The sequence below is a fragment of the Dipodomys spectabilis genome, unplaced genomic scaffold, assembly GCF_019054845.1.
Source record: "Dipodomys spectabilis isolate Male_0828 unplaced genomic scaffold, ASM1905484v1 ptg000024l, whole genome shotgun sequence".
NCBI classification, from domain to species: domain Eukaryota; kingdom Metazoa; phylum Chordata; class Mammalia; order Rodentia; family Heteromyidae; genus Dipodomys; species Dipodomys spectabilis.
The window spans coordinates 15,268,895-15,287,571 of NW_024870701.1; the positions used below are offsets into that span (position 1 = coordinate 15,268,895).

Genomic DNA, 18,677 nt, shown 5'->3' on the forward strand with positions numbered 1-18,677 from the left:
CATCAGTGTCTAATAACTTTTTTGACGTGTGTGTGTGTGTGTGTGTGTGTGTGTGTGTGTGTCTAGTATCGCTATCAGTGTCTAATAACTTTTTTGACGTGTGTGTGTGTGTGTGTGTGTGTGTGTGTGTGTGTGTGTGTGTGTGTGTCTAGTATCGCTACCATTGAGCTATATCCCCAGACTTTTTATTAACTTACTGCACACTGGAGATTGTGAATAGCACATTTTGGGGACCTTCAATTCTGTTTTCTCATAAAGAATGTTGGCTGTTTTATTGTTCTAGCAAGTAGTTAGTTCATTGGCTACTTAACCTCGAAACTGTACACCCTGTGTTGAGCAGGCAGCTATATCCCTTGCTCACTTATTTCAGCCATCCAGCTGTAATTTTTCTTTAGGGCGGTATTATATGATTCTAAATTCAGTTAAGGATAGTGGTAGAGTTTAATATATACTATGTATTTTGGGGTTTCTACTGTGGTAGGGTTTTCCTTTTACTTTACATTTACTCTGATAGCTGGAAAACCCACCCCTTCATGCCATAAGCTAATATGATAATGACTTCTTGAATTGCAGCATCTCTTCTGTGTGGTACCTGCTCTCACATGTACATTGTGTAAAAACACCTATCACCTAATAAAATTCCCCTCTTTATAGAATTGACTTCTCTTCAGTTTCTACATTCTGGTTGCTCTCCAGTGCTTACAAATAGGGTGTTTTGGTTTTGTTTTGTACTTTTTCTAGAGAACATGATTGTTTTATGTGAGTTTGACACGTTTATCCCATTCCATTTTCTATGTATAAGTTTATCATACTTTTTACTTTTACCCTTTGGAATTGCTATACTTTTGTATATTGTCATTAGTAGCATACAGCTGTAAGTCTTTTATTTTTTAATCTAGTCTGCTAATTTATCTTTTTAATGCTAGGATTAAATCCATAACTTTGAGTGCTAAAACATGTATTGTACCAATGAATTTCACTACCAGCCTGTCATTTTTATCTGATTTTCTTTCCTTTTTTTTCTTTGATTTTGTGTGTATGTATGTGCACACAGGTAGTATACATTTTGTTAGGGATTGACCATAGGGCCTATTGATCCCAGTGCCTTGTACATGATAGGTAAATACTGTGCCATTGAACTAAATCCTCATCCTAATTTTATCTTTTAATGGACACATTTGTTGTTATTTTAAATTTAATAACTACTGTATTTGGATCTATTTCGGTCATTTCATTTATTGCTTTCAATATTTGCAGATGTTTCAGTTCAAAATTCCTTATGTTATTTTGAATTAATTGATTTTATTATTTTTCAACTTTGATGTTTAAATCTAGCATTGTTTTGAATTGTCACTTTAAAAAATTAGCTTTATATTTGAATAAAAAGCCTAATATTTAACCAGATACCTCTGTCCTATACTTAAACTCAGTAGCCTTAAGTGTTTCAATTTCAGTTATCTTCTCCTATGATAATGCTAATAAATTATGTAGTAATTACTGGACTTCTGTCATTTGCTAAGTACTATTCTAGGTGATATAGAACAGTAGTGTTAAAATATAGTACTTGTATTTATGGATACAGGATAATTATCTATTTAGCTATGTAAACTAGTGTTGGGTACCATGATAGAAAGGAGCTAAGAAGGGAAAATATAACAGTGGGGAAGAAATAGTGTCCGATGTCTGCAGACATTACACATTTTTAGGGCTCAAGAATGTAAGGCACAGTTCTCATGCTGGAGAAGATTTAAATCTGAACAGAATTCCAGGAAGGTGATAAAGATAGAGGAGCCATCAGCACATAATAAATAAAGTTGAACAACTGATAGACTATCCCAAGGATGGTGTGGTGTATAATGTAAAGAGGCCTGAATGAGTCTAAAACAGAAGAGAGCAAGAGAGTAAAGAAGATTGAAAAGCCAGGTGCCAGTGGCTCATGCCTAGAATCCTAGCTACTCAGGAGGCTGAGATCTGAGTATCAAGGTTTGAAGCCAGCCAGGGCAGGAAAAGCCCATGAGACTTAACTCCAGTTAACCACCAAGCCAGAAATAGAGCTGTGGCTCAAGAGTTAGAGTGGAAAAAGCCCAGAGACAGTGTCCAGGCCCTGAGTTCAAGCCCAAGGAAGGTTGTATGCATGTAATGTGTGCACATGCTTGCTAGCAAACACACATGCAAAGCAGAAGGAGGAACGAGGAGGAGGAAGAGGTGGAAGAAAAAGGAGGAAGAAAAGGAAGGAGAGGAAGGGTGAGGAGAAGAAGAAGGGGGAAGGAAGAGGAAGGATTGAAAAATAGAAAAGTAGTAAACAGGTAATGACCCTGAAAGCAAGGAAAAGATGCTCAATGACCACTTGGACATGAAATAGTAAAGAAGGAGAGTATGGTAGTTTGAAGGAAATAAGGCAGAATTATGAAACCTATGGTCAAGATTGGTGTTATGGCAGTAATAACAGAGTAAAAATAGCATGATCATGTAGCCTCAAGTAGTTTCTGCTGGATCTTTTATTTCCCAGAAATTGCTGTTCATGATCCTTGGGGTCTGCCATTGTTGGTGATTGTTGATAATATATTCCTGGTGTTTTAAGTCCATTGTTAGGGTTTTTTTTTTGTTTTGTAAATCCTGTTTTCTTATTTGTCATTGGTGTTCAAGTGATAAAAATATAGTAAGACATTAGTGATTTACCTTGGCTCTTGTCCTACAAATTCCTTAGTATTATAGCCAAGAATTATTCTGTTTTCTGCACACCTTTTCTTTCAACTACTCGTAATTTTCTTCTGAAATAACCCTTTTGAATTTTCCTTTCTCACACCAATTATTTAATATTTCTCAATACTATTTTCTCTCCTCTTTTTACACCATACTTCCCCACACATACTTTTGGGATTTTTTTGTAAAGATAAAAGAGCACAAACTTACCTTGCTGTCTCATTATCAAATTCATTGACAGTAGGAGCTGTCTGTTTTGTGTTGCTACATCAGAATCCCTGCCAATGGATAATTTTTACAAGTATATTTCTCACAGTTCCGGAGGCTGGAAGTCTATTACCCAGGCGTCAGTATCTTACTGTGTCATCATGGTGGAGGGAGCATCACTTGATCAGAGCAAGGGAGCATTTAGGTCAGGGCTTCTTTAAAGCTCTAATTCTGTCACAAGGCTCCCACCCTCATGACCTTATCTAACCTAACTTACCTCCCCCAAACCCATCTCCATTTGTCATAAGGATAGGTTTCTTTCTTTCTTTTTCTTTTTTGGTTGGTCGTGGGGCCTGAACTCTGGGCCTGGGCTCTGTCCCTCTGCTCTTCAGCTCAAGGCTAGCGCTCTACCACTTGAGCCATGGTGCCACTTCCAGCTTTTTCTGGAATCAAACCAGGGTCTTGTGCATGCAAGGCAAGCACTCTACCACTGAGCCACCTTCCCAGCCCCAAGGATAGGTTTCTAACACATGAACTTTTGGGGATCATATTTAAACCCTACCTACCTGAACTGCACTTTTTTTTAAATGTTTATATGCACCAGACAACATAGTGGAGTATCTTGTATATAATTGAAAACGTTTGAGCAAATTAGGGAACCTAGGTAACCTAGGTGTGTAGTGGGCTATATTTATGGGTTTGTGTAATCATATTTTATGATGCTTTCTCAGTAATGAAATCACCTGACACATTTCTGAGAACACACTCCTCCTGTCTTTAAGTAGAGCATAACTGCAATGTTATGTCTAAGATAGGTATGTCATTCTAATTTGTAGTTAAGTTACTGAAATTCTATGTACCTATAAAAGTAAACTTAGTAATTTAGATACTGTTTTCACCATTTTTTTCCTTCACAAGATGCGTATCTATCTGAACCAATAATTATAGGTTGCCAGAATGGTATTTCAGGAAGTTTTCAACTATAGGGATAGAATACCCAGTTAATCATAGAAAGGCTTTATCATCTCACATAACAAGTTTCTACATAAGAGGTTTTTCAGGCTCCATGATACCATCAAGGCTCATGTGCTTTCCACAGTTTCACTTTTGTCATTCTCAGTATGTTGCTAGCTTCCTTGTTGGCCTCAGTATAGCTAAAACTTTGGAATGTGCCATACAGACTTTATGTGGAAAAGTATAGCTTCTTCATCATGCCTTTTCCTAGAGAGATGTAACTTTTTCTAAATGTTTCCCAACATTATTCTCAGACCTAGTTGGTCAGGAATTGATAGGATTTTTATTATTGCTGTTGATGTTTTGGCAGTACTTGAGTTTGAATCCAGGACTTTGCCTTTGTTTTGGATATTCTGAACCATTTGAGCCACATCCCAAGTCCAGAATTTGGTTATGTGTATTGGCCAAAGGAATATAACAGCCTGTGGTTTATATGCACCAATTAGAAATAGGTGGCCTAACAGAGCCCTTTTTTTTTTCTTTTAACTATAAAGGTGATGTACAAAGGGGTTACAGTTACATGTCAGGTATTAGGTACATTTCTTTTGAACAGTGTCATCCCTCCCTCTCATTTTCTCCCAGTTTTTTCCTATCTCCCTCCATCCCCAAGTTGTATAATTCATTTCCAACATAGTGTCTAGTATCACTGCTGAATTACTTCACTCTTTGACCCACCATTTCTATAGTTCCCCTTCCCCTCTCCAAATCAGATAAACAAATATAGAAGACAGAAGGTACACAAAGGAAATACAGCGACAAAAGGGGGAAAATAGAAAAAAAAGAAAAAGAACTTAAACAGTAAAATAAAGAGACTCTTGTTTCCACTCTTGAGTTCATTTTGATAAACATCATTTTATATGATATGCACATAGCTATTGAACCCTTGTGATCCTTTCCTAAGTATATCCTCCTTTGGCTTAACTGTGAGACCTGTTTATCATGTCCAAGTATAAGTTTTTGTCTTTTACTATTCCTTGGATTTACCTATAGGCACATCCTATTATTACAAATGAAGGAAGCCATACAACCTATGTCTGACTAACTTCGCTCAGTATCATTCTTTCCAGGTCTTTCCATTTCTTTATGAATGGGGCAATGCCATTCATTTTGATGGAAGCATAGAATTCCTGTGTGTGTGTGAGTGTGTGTGTGTGTGTGTGTGTGTGTGTGTGTGTTTCTTGATCCTTTGTCCACTAAGGGGCATCTGGGTTGATTGCATGTCTTAATTATGGTAAACAATACTGCAATGAACATGGTTGTGCTGGTGGCTTTAGTGTGGTTTGTGGTCAGTTGCATACATGTCCAGGAGTGGGGTCATAAGGAAGTCTATGTTTAGTCTTTTGAGGAACCTCCATATTAGTTTCCAGAGTGGTTGAAGTAGTTTACATTCCTACCAACAGTGTAGTAGCATTCCCTTTTGGCCATATCCCTAGAGTCATCTGTTAATTGTTTTCTTGATAATGGCCATTCTAAGTGAGATGAGGTGAAATCTCAATGCATTTTGATTTGTGTTTTTGGTGGGTCATGCAGCTTGAACTCTGGGCCTGGACCCTGTCCCTGAGCTTCTTTTGCTGAAGATGAGTGCTCTACCACTTGAGCCACAGCACCACTTTTGGCTTTTTTGAGTAGTTTGTTGGAGATAAGAGTCTCACCGATTTTCCTGCCAGGTTGGCTTTGAACCACAATCCACAGATCTCAGGCTCTTGAGTAGTTAGGATTAGTAGGCATGTGTTGCAAGCACCTGGTAACCATGCATTTTTTTCCCCAAGCAAGGCAAAATTTACTTTTGCAGAAGGGTGTGCCATCAGCCAAAACTATATCATTTTTAAAAATCATTTTTACAATGTTTTTAGTTTAACTCTTTTATAAACCATTTTTATGATCTCTGTAATTTTTTGAATTTATTTTCTTTCCATCAACCATTTTTATGATCTTTATAATTTTTTGAGTTTATTTTCTCAGAACAGTAGAATTGTTTATTGTTTAATCATGCCCACTTAAACACTTTTTTTTTTTATGGTACTAGAGTTTGAATTCAAGGTCTTAACTCTTGATAGGCAGGCAGGTTCCCTACTACTTGAACCATGACCCCAGCCCTTAAAGTAATTACAAACTACTAGGTTGCTTTTGAAGTAAATGGAATATCATTTTAAGTGAGTAAAATGATCGTAAGGATATCTCTTACATAAGGTTTATTGAAAGATATTAACAGGCATAAATAAATTGATGGAACTTTTTTTAATTTGAATATTTGGTATTGTAATGATAGTAATTCCTCCAGTTACTTATAAATTTATTTCAACGTATTTAGAATTACAGTAGCATTCTCTTTGAGTGGAGCTTAGAAAGTTAAAACTTTTTTGTTTTTTTTTTTGTAAAGATACTATACCGAGGGTTACAGTTACATGAGTGAGGTAATGAGTACACTTCCTCTTGAGCATTGTTACCCCCTCCATAGTTTCCCCCTACCATCCCTTCCCTCCCTATCTTCCCCGAGGTTCTTTTTTTTTTTTTGATTGTGATTAAGTGATTACATAATTTCTGGAATTTCACAGTATTGTGGAATAATGATGCTCATTTAAAGTCACAAGTTCATTCTAACTTTCCTGGAGCAAATTGTCTATCACAGTCTGTAACATATAACGGTGTTCACATGTTATATACCATATATGTGATCAGCAGCATGGGGATATTTAGTAGTGGTTCAACCAGATGAGTGGGAGTTCTTTGTTTCTTAAGTCCTGTTAGTTTTGTTGTATCACCTAACATTTTGGATTTAGCATCCACTTATCAGGGAGACCATGTACTGTTTGTCTCTTCGTTCTTGGCTTACCTCGCTCAACATGATTCCTTCTAGCTCCATCCATTTCCCTGCAAATGCCATTATTTTGTCATTTCTAATGGCTGCATAATATTTCATTGTGTATAGATACCACAATTTTTGGATCCATTCATCTGTGGTGGGGCATCTGGGTTGTTTCCATATCCTAGCTATTGTGAACAGTGCTGCAATAAACATGGAGGTGCACGTGTCCTTGTATATTGGTTCCTGTTGTTCAGGGTAGATGCCTAGAAGTGGTATGACTGGGTCGTAAGGGAGGTCAATCTTTAGCTTTCTAAGGACCCTCCAGACTGCTTTCCAAAGTGGTTGTATAAGTGTACATTCCCACCAGCAGTGTAATAGGGTTCCTCTTTCTCCACATCCCCTCCAGCATTTGTCGTTGGCTGATTTGTGGATGTGGGACATTCTGACTGGGGTAAGGTGGTATCTCAGGGTTGTCTTTATTTGCATTTCCTTCACCACCAGGGATGATGAACATTTCCTCATGTGTTTCTTTGCCATTTTTATTTCTTCATTTGAGAAGTTCCCCATTAGTTCCCTTGCCCATTTAGTAATTGGTTTGTTAGGTTTGGGAGGGATTAGTTTCTTGAGTTCCCTGTATATACAGGATGTTAACCCCTTGTCTGATATATTGCTGGTAAATATTTTTTCCCAATTAGTTGGTTGTCTTTCTAGCTTAGTTGCGATAGATTTAGCTGTGCAGAAGCTTTTTATTTTAAGGTAGTCCCATTTGTCGAGTCTCTCTCCAACTTGTTGTGACCCTGAGACTCTGTTCAGGAAGTTCCTTCCTGTGCCTATTAGTTCAAGTGTTTCTCCTACTCTGTCCTGCAGTAGTTTCAGAGATTCAGTTTAATGTTAAGGTCTTTAATCAATTTTGAGTTGATGTTGGTGCATGGTGATAGGCTGGGGTCCACTTTTAGTTTTCTGCATGTGGCTGCCCAGTTTTCCCAGCACCAGCGGTTGAAGAGGCTGTGTTTCTTGCATTGTATGTCTTTGGCTCCTTTGTCAAATATCAGCTGGCTGTAGGCCTGTGGATTTATTTCTGGATCTTCTATTCTGTTCCATTGGTCTTCGGGTCTGTTTTTGTGCCAGTACCATGCTGTCTTTGTTATTATAGCTCTGTAGTAGAGTTTGAAGTTCGGCATGGATAGCCCTCCCATATTGTCTTTATTCCCTAGAATTGTTTTGGCTATTCTAGGTCTTTTGTTGTTCCATATGAATTTTTGGACTGTTTTCTGTATTTCAGTGATGTACGTCATTGGGATTTTAATAGGAATTGCATTGAATTTGTATATTAGTTTTGGAAGTATTACCATCTTTACTATATTAAGTCGGCCTATCCAGGAGCATGGGAGGTCTTTCCATTTCCTAGTGTCTTCTGCAATTTCTTTCTTTAAGAAAGTTAAAACTTTTAAGAAAGACCAATGAAATAAGGGTAATCAATACATTACTGAAGAATATAAGGTGAAAAGACTTTTTATGAGGAATTAGTAAAACCTGTAATGACAGCAGTATGATTTAGAGAGAGGCAAGCAAATTAGAGTACAGAAACAAACATGATTTCTTACAGAATTGGCTTTGTACAACCTTTAGGGATAGGATTAAATTTTTTATAAGAAACAATGATACCAACCTTCCTTAAACAGGAACAATCTAAAAAATTCCATTGAAACATTTTTATTATTATTTTGTGTCGGTCCTGGGGCTTGACCTCAGGTTCTGGGTGCTGTACCTGAGCTGCTTTTGCTCAAGGCTGGCACTCTGCCACTTAGGCAACAGCTCCACTTCTGGCTTTTTGGTAGTTTATTGGATTGGAGATAAGAGTCTCATGGACTTTACTATTGGGGCTAGCTTTGAACTGTGATCCTCAAATCTCAGCTTCCTGAGTCGCTAAAAATATAGACCACACTAAACATTTTTAATAATTTCTAGGCATATTAAGTTTTTCGTTTTTTTTTTTTTTTTTTTAATTTTCAGAGCCAAGGACCAAACTCATGGCCTTGTACTTGCCAGACAAGTGCTCTTCCACTGGGCTACATTCCCAGCCCCATATAAACAGTTTTTTAAACATGGGAAATTTGATACTCCTTATTTAAAAAGATTAGCTATAAATTGAGAAAAGATAACTTGTAGGACATGTAACTGAAACAACACCGTATAAAGGTTTTCACAAACTAATAGAAAAAAGACAAACCAAACTCTGGGGTAGGCTTTGATAGGTATAGTAGAGAATAGGAATAGAATGACCAAGAATGGCAGAGATGGTGTAGAAAACGAAGTATAACTAGGTTAGGCTATCAAAGACAAAGCTGGACATGGTGGTACACATCTGTAATCCCAGCACTCAGGAAATTGGGGTAGAAGTAGTATGGGGAGTTCCAGGATAACCTGGTCTATGTAGTAAATTTCAGGCCAGCCCAGGCTGTTTAGTGACCCCTGTCTGAAAAACAATAACAATAAAGAAGTTTTTAAAAAATATACCAATTATGTACTCATCAGTATTGCTGAAAACAGGAAAGCTTGACTAGTTTATGTTGCAAACACTGTAGCGCATTCACCAGAGTTTTTGGATGGTTTGCTTCAACCACTTGAGACAACAGTGAAAACAGTAGGTGCTATCTAATTACAGTGAAAATATGCAGAACTTTGACTTAGAATTCCCAAGCATCTATTTTAGATTAGGGTAGGTGTGATGACTCATGAGAGAATTTTTTAAAATATTTTTATGTGTGGTTGAAAAATGTTTTTAAATTTCTAATGTAAAAGTTATGTAAAATTTGCATTTCAATGCTCATAAATTATTAGAAAGTTGTCATATATGGCTCCTTTTATTGTAAAAGACCACAGTTGAACGGTTGCAACAAAGTTTGGCTCACAAAGCCTAGAAATCTTCACCATCTGGCCTTTGCCAAGAATGTCAGCCTCTGCTCTAAATACTGCTATGCATGTATACTAGGAAATATGTTCATGTGTTGTTATCCTATACTACTTGTAATAACATACTTAGAAAGGATCTCAATGTGCCTTTAAAAAGTGGAAGAAGTGTGGGTAACTAATCTCATAAATATTCAGTACTGAAAAGGAATTGACTATAGCTATATGCAACCAGATGGATGAATCTCAGGAACACAGTCTCAGAAAAGAGCAAGTCTCAATTTTCCATTAGTAAACAATTCAGAAACTAGAGAAACAATACATTGTTAAGAATATCAGTAAGGTTAAATCATCAGAAAGGACATGTTAATAAGTTTAGGTGTTGCCTTTGAGGATCAAGGAAAGAGATGGAATTAGGGAACTTTAAAGGTCATGTTTTCTTCTTAAATGAGTGGTTGTTACATGTGTATAAACATTTGACATTTCATGTTTTATACTCTTGGTATTTTATATGTATTTGTGATTTGATACATTAAAAAGTATATTTTAATAGTGTTGCTTCAAAATGTATATATAAGTTGACCAATACAGGGGAAGCTTATTGAGCAGTCCTGATATTACTTTCAGAATACTCTCTACCATCTCTGCTCCCCTCTCCATCCTAAGCATTCTTGTTATATCAGAAACTCAGTTCAGACTCTTTAGCGGCAAAGAGAATTAGTAAGATTACTGGTGGTCACAAAAGGTTAGGGCTTGATTACCAGGAGAACCCCTCATTCCTCTGCCTTTGCTTGGTTTCATTTGGCTTTCTCCAGATGAGAAGTATGACCATAGCCTTCCAGGTCTGTGACAAAAGAGACCAAGAAGTCAGATTCTGTGGTTGGCCTAGGCCGTTTGTTTATCCTGTGGCCAAAGGCCCTGCTGTGTTACCAAAAGAAAAAGGAGATGGGGAAGAGACAAGGAGTAGATTCAGGAAGGCTCTTTGGTTTTATCTGTGATACAGTCTTTTAACTATAAAACAATGTGAATGGCATTTTGACATGGTTTTGTAGATATTAGTGCTGTTTTAAACTTAGTATGAAGACACTCTGGTACTGCCTAAGACACAATGCTCAGTGCTTGTGGTGGGGAGGTAGGGAGAGGGATTAGAAATGTCTACTGAGCAAATGTATTTTTTTTTAATTGTGAAAATACCGTACAGAGGGGTTACAATTACATGGACAAGATAATGAGTACATTTCTTATCAAGCATTATTGCCGCCTCCTTTGTTTCCCCTTCCCATCCTATCACCACCCCTCCACCCCCCACCACTCCCCATCCCCGCCTCCGCCAAAGTTGTAAAGTTCGTTTTTCGACATAATGATTTGTACATCTCATTGTTGGTATAATTTGTGGAGGGGAAGGGAAAAAACAAATCGTTTAGATAGGAATACAGGTGGACCCATTGCAAACCCATTGTTTTATTTTTAAAAACTTAATGTATTACCATGAAGATCTTTCATGGTACCACTTTATATAACACTTACCTTCCCTCTATAATAAGCACATTTGAGGTAGTATTTGAGGTAAAAATGGGTGTTACAAACTTGCTTTAATAACTAAATTTCTTTAGTTTTCCTAAAGAAGTTGCTTTTCTAAATAACTGAATGGACTGGACACTTAACACACTGATAATAGAGTATCTGAGATGTGATTTTAAAGGCAGTTTTGTATTTTACTTTTCTGTGTTAGCAACCTTCTTTGTATTCTCTTTATAAAGAAAATAAACTTAAAAGATAGTGCTAGAAGTTAATCACTGCTAAATCATCAAATATTGCAAACCCTAAATGGGAATAATTGTGCCAGTAAACTTTGTAGAAATCTACTGTGAGCACCTCAGATGATAATTTTGTTCTCTTTGTTCAGCTTAGGGTAGTAATTAGTAATAATAAATAATAGTTTGTTGGATTGTCAAGTTTCATTGTCTAGACTTACAATTGCACATTTTAATCTGAAACTTAAATACTTAAAATACAAAACGTTTGAGTACAGGTCCAATGCTTAAAAAGTTGTAAACTTTGGAGCATTTCTGATTTCAGGTTAAGGATGCTCAGCTGGTAAAGTTTTTGCAAATATTATAGAATCTGAAACACTCTGAAATATGAAACAGTTCTGATCCTAAACATTTCAAATAATGGATGCTCAGTACCACAGTTTATTTATCTGTTTATCAGGTGGTAGATAATTATTCATGCATTTTGGTAATTATGATTCAACTGCTATAACAATTTTCTTGCTAAGTCTTTGTGTAGACAAAAGTTTACCTTTCTCTGGAAGGGTCTGATAAGAGAAGGTAAATTTTTAGGTATATATAAACTAACTAGATACTAGTAAAACTGACATTATATTTTAGTAATCAGGTACACTTTTTTCTTTTTTTTCTTTTTGGTCAGTCAGAGCTTGAACTTGAACTCCAGGTCTGGACACTGCCCTTGAACTCTTTTTGCTCAAAGCTAGCTAGCATTCTACCACTGAGTCACAGTTGCACTTCTAGTGCAACTGGTGATTAATTAGAGATAACAATCTCATGGACCTTCTGCCTGGACTGGCTTTGAACCAAGATCCTCTGATCTCAGCCTCCTGAGTAGCTAGTATTACAGGTGTGAGCCACCAACACCCAGTTTTAAGTCCATTATATTAGCAGCAAGTAGGTTGGCCAGTGATCAAAAGAGGTAGGTGAAGGGTCCCACACATCCATCCCAGGGGACCATGCAGAAGCAGGCAGGAGAAAGATTATTATAAGGTTTATTAGAGGAGCTATATTTCCCCCAAGAGGGAGCACATGGCACCTGTCCCTAACCAGGTAGCAAGAGACTCTGAGGGTTGCAAAGTGAGGTAGATTGAAGCCCAGGTGGATCTGGGAGGAGAGAGGGAGGAGCCAGCTTTATGGAGAGAACTCCAGGGATGGGAGGGGCTCAGGTCTGGATGGAGCTGATGACCAAAGGTGAGCATAATACTAACAGTAGGTAGCTTTTCATGTCAAATATATTTTAAAATGGGGCTGGGAATGTGGTTTAGTGGTAGAATGTTTGCCTAGTATGCATGAAGCCCTGGGTTTGATTCCTCAGCACCACATAAAGAGAGAAGACCAGAAGAGGCACTGTGGCTCAAATGGTATAGTGATAGCCTTGAGCAAAAGAAGGGCAGGGAGTGCTCAGGCCCTGTGTTCAAGCTCCAGGACTGGAGATATATACATATCTATATAGATAGATATAGATGTGATATATAATCTATCTATCTATCTATCTAAAACTGTTGTTCCATGATGTAATTCTCTTAGTTGCCATAGTTGTTAGTAGCTACTACTACATGTGATACAGTATCAAGTTTCACATTGAATAGCATGCTTTTAAGGCAGGAATATGACAGGAGCATCCTTGTTCTTACCTTGAAGTCAGAGAATGTTGGTCTGATAGAAGGAAAAATATAGCAAGACACTGAAGTTCCCAAAGAGATGAGCAGAAGTAATAATTCTTTATATTTAAAAGTATAGCCCAGGGGCTGTGAAGATGGCTCAGCGGTAGAGTGCTTGCCTTGCATGCATGAGGCCCTGGGTTCGATTCCTTAGCACCACATAAGCAAAAGGAAAAAAAAAGCCGGAAGTGGCGCTGTGGCTCAAGAGGAAGAGCGCTAGCCTTGAGCTGAAGAGCTGAGGGACAGTGCCCAGGCCCAGAGTTCAGGCCCCACGACCGGACCACCCCCTCCCCCCCCAAAAAAAGTATAGCCCAAGTGGTCACCAGTGACTCACAATATAATCTAGCTACTCAGGAGGCTGAGATCTGAGGATAGTGGTTCAAAGCCAGCCAGGGCAGCAAAATCAGTGACACTCTTACCTCCAGTAAATCACCAGAAAGCCGGAAGTAGTGCTGTGGCTCAAGGGGTAGCCTTAAGCTGGAGAGCTCAGGGACAGTACCCAGGCCCAGCGTTCAAGTCCCACGGCTGACAACAACAAAAAATACCACCTAATTTCTTTCCACGTGATTTTCAGGTTGCTGTCTAGTAACCTTGTAAAAAGTCATAAGTTCATAAATGAACTCAGCTCTCTCAAATTGTTCACGTATATTCATTTTTGCTGGCCATTCTTGTAAGAAGCTCTTCGGTTGCCTATCAACCAATTCTTTCAGAGTATCTGCTTACATGGCTTTCAGTGTGGGGCACATATATAAAGTGTGTTTCCTCTGTTACCATATTAGAATACATTTGGTTTGTTTCTTTTAGCTGTAGTGTCAGCAATTCCCTGACATAATTTCTTTGTTCTCTGAGGCTCCAGAGCTCCTCAAGATAATATCTTATGTGCCAGAAACATTTCTAGACAGAGTATCCCAAATTGCTTTACAAATTTTCTTATGGTATTTTAGCAGTGGTTACAAGAGCGATTGGGAGAAGGACAAATACAAAATCAAAATTAGGGACGTCAGAGCCAAGACTAGGTCTCAGATCTTATAATATTTTTTTTCATGATGCTTTTTGTGAGTGTTTCCTGAGTTATTGGTAATTGGAGGTTTTTTTGGATGGTACTGAGTAGGGAAGAGGGACAAGACTTAGCATATAAGCTAATGACTAGGGTCATTGATTGCTTAGACTCCTGTAGCAGTTAGTAGATTGGCTTTTGCCTTAGTATTTAATATAGCAGTTGAATTGAAAGAGTGTTAAAATCCATGTGTTTAATGGGTGGGAAATAGCTCACTTGTTTTAATTTACATGTCTAATTTAGGGAAGTGAGCATATTTCTACACATTTATTGTAAAGTGCATGCTTATAACATTTAACCTAATTTCCTACTGCATATTATATTGCTTTGTACAAGTTTCTTATATAATCATAAAATTTCATTGTTAATGTAATTGTATTAATAGTCAAATTAATCATGAAATTGATTTTCTAAGTCTTGAGTTTTTAAATTAGTCTTTTTTACTTTTTCCTCTCTAGGATATGAACGTGATTTCTGATGAAACTGGATTGGAATAATTTCCATGATATTTGTATATTTATATACATATATATATATATTTTAAAATTTTGCATTTGACTTAAAGTGCCATGAGAAAATTTGCATATTGTAAGGTGGTTCTAGCCACCTCCTTGATTTGGGTACTCTTGGATATGTTCCTGCTGCTTTACTTCAGTGAGTGCAACAAATGTGATGAGAAAAAGGAACGAGGACTTCCTGCTGGAGATGGTGAGTGATGTTTTGCAAAAAACTATATTTATGAATATATCACTAGTTTTTATTTATTTGAACAATATAATTAACTTTTTAAAATTAATAATAATATCTAGCTTTCTACATATGTGATGATTATACTTCCAACAAATCTATAGTTGGTTTTTCTGTTAAAATTGTTGAATTAGATGGGTACCGGTGGCTCATGTCTAACCCTAACTACTCAGGAGACTGAGATCTAAGGATCATGGTTCGAAGACAGCCTGGACAGAAAAGTCCATGAGATTCTTATTTGCAATAAGCCACTCAAAAAGAGCCAGAAGTGATGTTGTGGCCCAAGTGGTAGAAAGCTAGCCTTGAGCACAAATAGGTCCAGGGACATGCCCAGTACTTGGGTTCAAGCCCCAGGACCAGCGAAAACTGTTGAATTGCCCATTTCAGTTTTTGTGTTAGTATTAACTATATTTAATTTTCTATAAGTTATTTTTATTACCAAATAATGTAGTTGGAATTATTAAAATTGTATAGATTAGTCTACCATAATAATGAGTGGATGATTAAAATTATATTATCAGATCTCAAAAGAGTTTTTTTCTGCTTTTCTATCATATTCCTAAGGGGGAAGTCTTTATTTTTTTTTAAAATTTTTTTTATTTATTTATTTTTTGGCTGGTCGTGGGGCCTGAACTCTGTCCCTCAGCTCTTCAGCTTAAGGCTAGCGCTCTACCACTTGAGCCACAGCACCACTTCTGGCTTTTTCTGCTTATGTGGTGCTGAGGAAATGAACCAAGGGCCTTGTGCATGCAAGGCAAGCACTCTACCACTGAGCCACCTTCCCAGCCCAAGGGAGAAGTCTTTATAAATAATGTGTAATCTAGAAAATCCTTTTTTATTAATGCTATATAAATAGCTCCAGTTAGCACTCTTACAGTAAAAGGGCTGAAGATCAGGCTATAGAATATGGGTGATAGTGAAATCATTGCATTGTTACTGAAAACATAAAAAGATAGTACTGATAATTTTGGAAGATTGAGTTCTAAGCTTCTGATATTCAAGCCAACAAACAATGCTACCTTTTTTCCTATTTTTTTTTTTTTTTTAGCCATAATGAATGACTACACTATAAGAGGCAGTAATTCAGCATATTCTGAATTATAAAGGTCTCTATCATTAAAGAACACATGACTAGCCATGTGCTGGTGACTCACATCTATAATCTTAGCTACTCAGGAGGCTGAGATCTGAGGATCACAGTTCAAAGCCAACCCAGGCAGGAAAAGTCTGTAAGACTCTTATCTCCAACTAACCACTAGATAAATAGAAGTGAATCTGTGGCTCAAAGTGGTAGAATGCTAGTCTTGAATGAAAAAGCTCAGGGACAGCACCCAGACCTTACTAAACACACACACACACACACACACACACACACACACACACACACCCCCATACACACATACACACACACACACATGCGCACACACACACACACAAACACACACACCGGGACAGCACCCAGACCTTGATTTCCAGCTCCACGACTAAACACACACACACACACACACACCCATAGCTCTATAGCACTTTGCCTATTTCCCCTCTTTTTAAGAATTATATACAAATACTTTTTCAATGTAAATTTTCTTTGCATATGTAGTCATGTTTAAATTTTTTTACATTTTTATAATAAAAAGGGTACTTGGTTCCCAATATTTACAATCTAAAAATTATGTGTATTGCCCATTATCATAATTTTAGGAGGATAGGTTTATATAACAAGTTCAGTTTATTTACTCTTGAGAAATTTGTCTTAAATTATATTTACTGGCTAGCATTAGATGCTTGTAGTTCCCAGACTGGCCCCTAACTTCTTTTAATTTTCACTTTCTCCATTGTTCTTATTCAGATCATCCATTTACATAGTATATACTCTATGGCTCTGCTGTTTAGTAACTTTATTTTTTTTTGGGTCCAGTCGTGGGGCCTGAACTCTGGGCCTGGGCGCTGTCCCTCAGCTCTTCAGCTCAAGGCTAGCGCTCTACCACTTGAGCCACAGTGCCACTTCCGGCTTTTTTCTTTTTGCTTATGTGGTGCTGAGGAATCAAACCCAGGGCCTCAGGCATGCAAGGCAAGCGCTCTACCACTGAGCCACCTTCCCAGCCCCTGTTTAGTAACTTTATTAAGTGACAAACCATGGTCACCTTAACTTGTTAATGATATACCTCCTTATCTACAAGTATTCCTATTCACCAGCAAGAAATTTGGATACTAGATACAAACTTTCCCCTCACCCTACTTTGATTCATTGCCACTTCTCATGGTAGTTTATGGTGTTCTATCCCAAGTGCAAACACTCAAAGGGATTTGTATCATGTGAAGATTCACTTTAATAAATGTTTTCAAAGCTCAGACAAGAGCTGAGCAATATATGAAATGCTACTAGTTCTGTGATTAACAGCAAGACAGAATTCCTTTACAAGAAACTCAGTCTAGAGGCCACAGGAGGATATGCATAGGAGTGGTAGACAAAGGCACAATAGCTATGCAATATGATCATAATAAAATAACACTTTATGAAATGAATGCCAAGAAAAGGAAACAATAGAATTTAAAAAAAACAACATACGCAGTTTAGGGAAGTAGAGATATGCCTGTGGAGAAGGTAATACAAAAGATAAAGGAACAAAGCCAAACTTGTGTGCATATATTATTTATGTTGAGGGAGAAGTTTAAAATATAGGAAAAATAAAAGAAACACTGGAAAGAGCAAGTTATCAACATGTGAGACAGCATCATATCAAGGCTATAAGAATAGGATAATTCTTAGTGAGGTTCCAATATCTCATGCCTGTAATCCTAGTTACTCAAGAGGCTGAGATTTGAGGATCACATTCAAAGCCAGCCTGGGGAAGAAAGTCCTTAAGTCTCTTATCTCCAATTTAGCACTTAACAAGCCAGAAATGGAATTGTGGTCAAGTGGTGAAGTACTAACCTTGAGCAAGAAACAGCTCAAAGACAATGCCCAGGCCCCAGGATGGGCATAAAAAAATAAATGAAAAGAATACTTGAAGAGGATTCTAAGGTTAAGAATTTTGGAAACAACTAATGGCACATATTTCAAAGAAAAGTTGTAAATTTTGTACAAAGTTCAAAAATGCCAAGCAAAAGAAAAATAGGTTGGAAATAACAATGTAGAGCTAGGAGATACAGTATTATTGCCTCTGGAGAAAAGGCTCCTAGAAGAGGTATGAGACTAGTATATTCTGAAAGAGATTTAGTTTTAAGTTACAGTATATACAAGGCAGGATGGTTTAGAGGCATTGTAATAGCCAGGGAAGTGAAGTGAGTCAGCAGTGGAAGAGGAGGAATGCTGAAGGTGAATACATAGCTAAGGGACATGGCCTTGAGAGGCAAGCTTCCTCCTAGGGCTTCATCTTCAATATAAGGAGTTGAAGAGAAAGGAAGATAACTGATACGGAAGAGGGATAGTTTGAAAATCTACCTTGATGTATGAAGTTTCAGTGCAGTGGTTGCTGAGGGGGCCAAAGTTGTATCAGAGCTCATATGCTTGTTGTTCTGTTTCCACTCGTGACAAACTGCTGTGGAGCCTCTGAAAGAGGTCTTTTTACTAAAGTGGTTGGGGGAAGCAAGTATGCTTTATAATAGCACCAAGCGTATTAGCTTTTGTGTTAGGATTGGCATTTACATTCTGTATCTAAAAATCTCTCTTGATAGAACTCAGCCCCTCCAGGATTTTTATTTTTTATGGCATTTGAAAACTAAAGAGCAAAAACAAAATAAATAAAAAAGAAATAATCAGTAGCTAATGACTGTAG

At 37.4% G+C, this 18,677-nt stretch overlaps 1 protein-coding gene across 1 annotated transcript in view; it reads left to right on the top strand.

Annotated features, from left to right (window-relative positions):
- Positions 1-14,608: 14,608 nt before the first annotated feature.
- Galnt1 (polypeptide N-acetylgalactosaminyltransferase 1) overlaps positions 14,609-18,677 on the top strand; it is a 46,896-nt gene continuing 42,827 nt past the window's right edge. Inside the window, exon 1 of the mRNA XM_042675023.1 lies at positions 14,609-14,859. Within this exon, the coding sequence (XP_042530957.1) occupies positions 14,721-14,859 (139 nt within the window). The 5' untranslated portion in view covers positions 14,609-14,720. The remainder of the gene's footprint in view (positions 14,860-18,677) is intronic.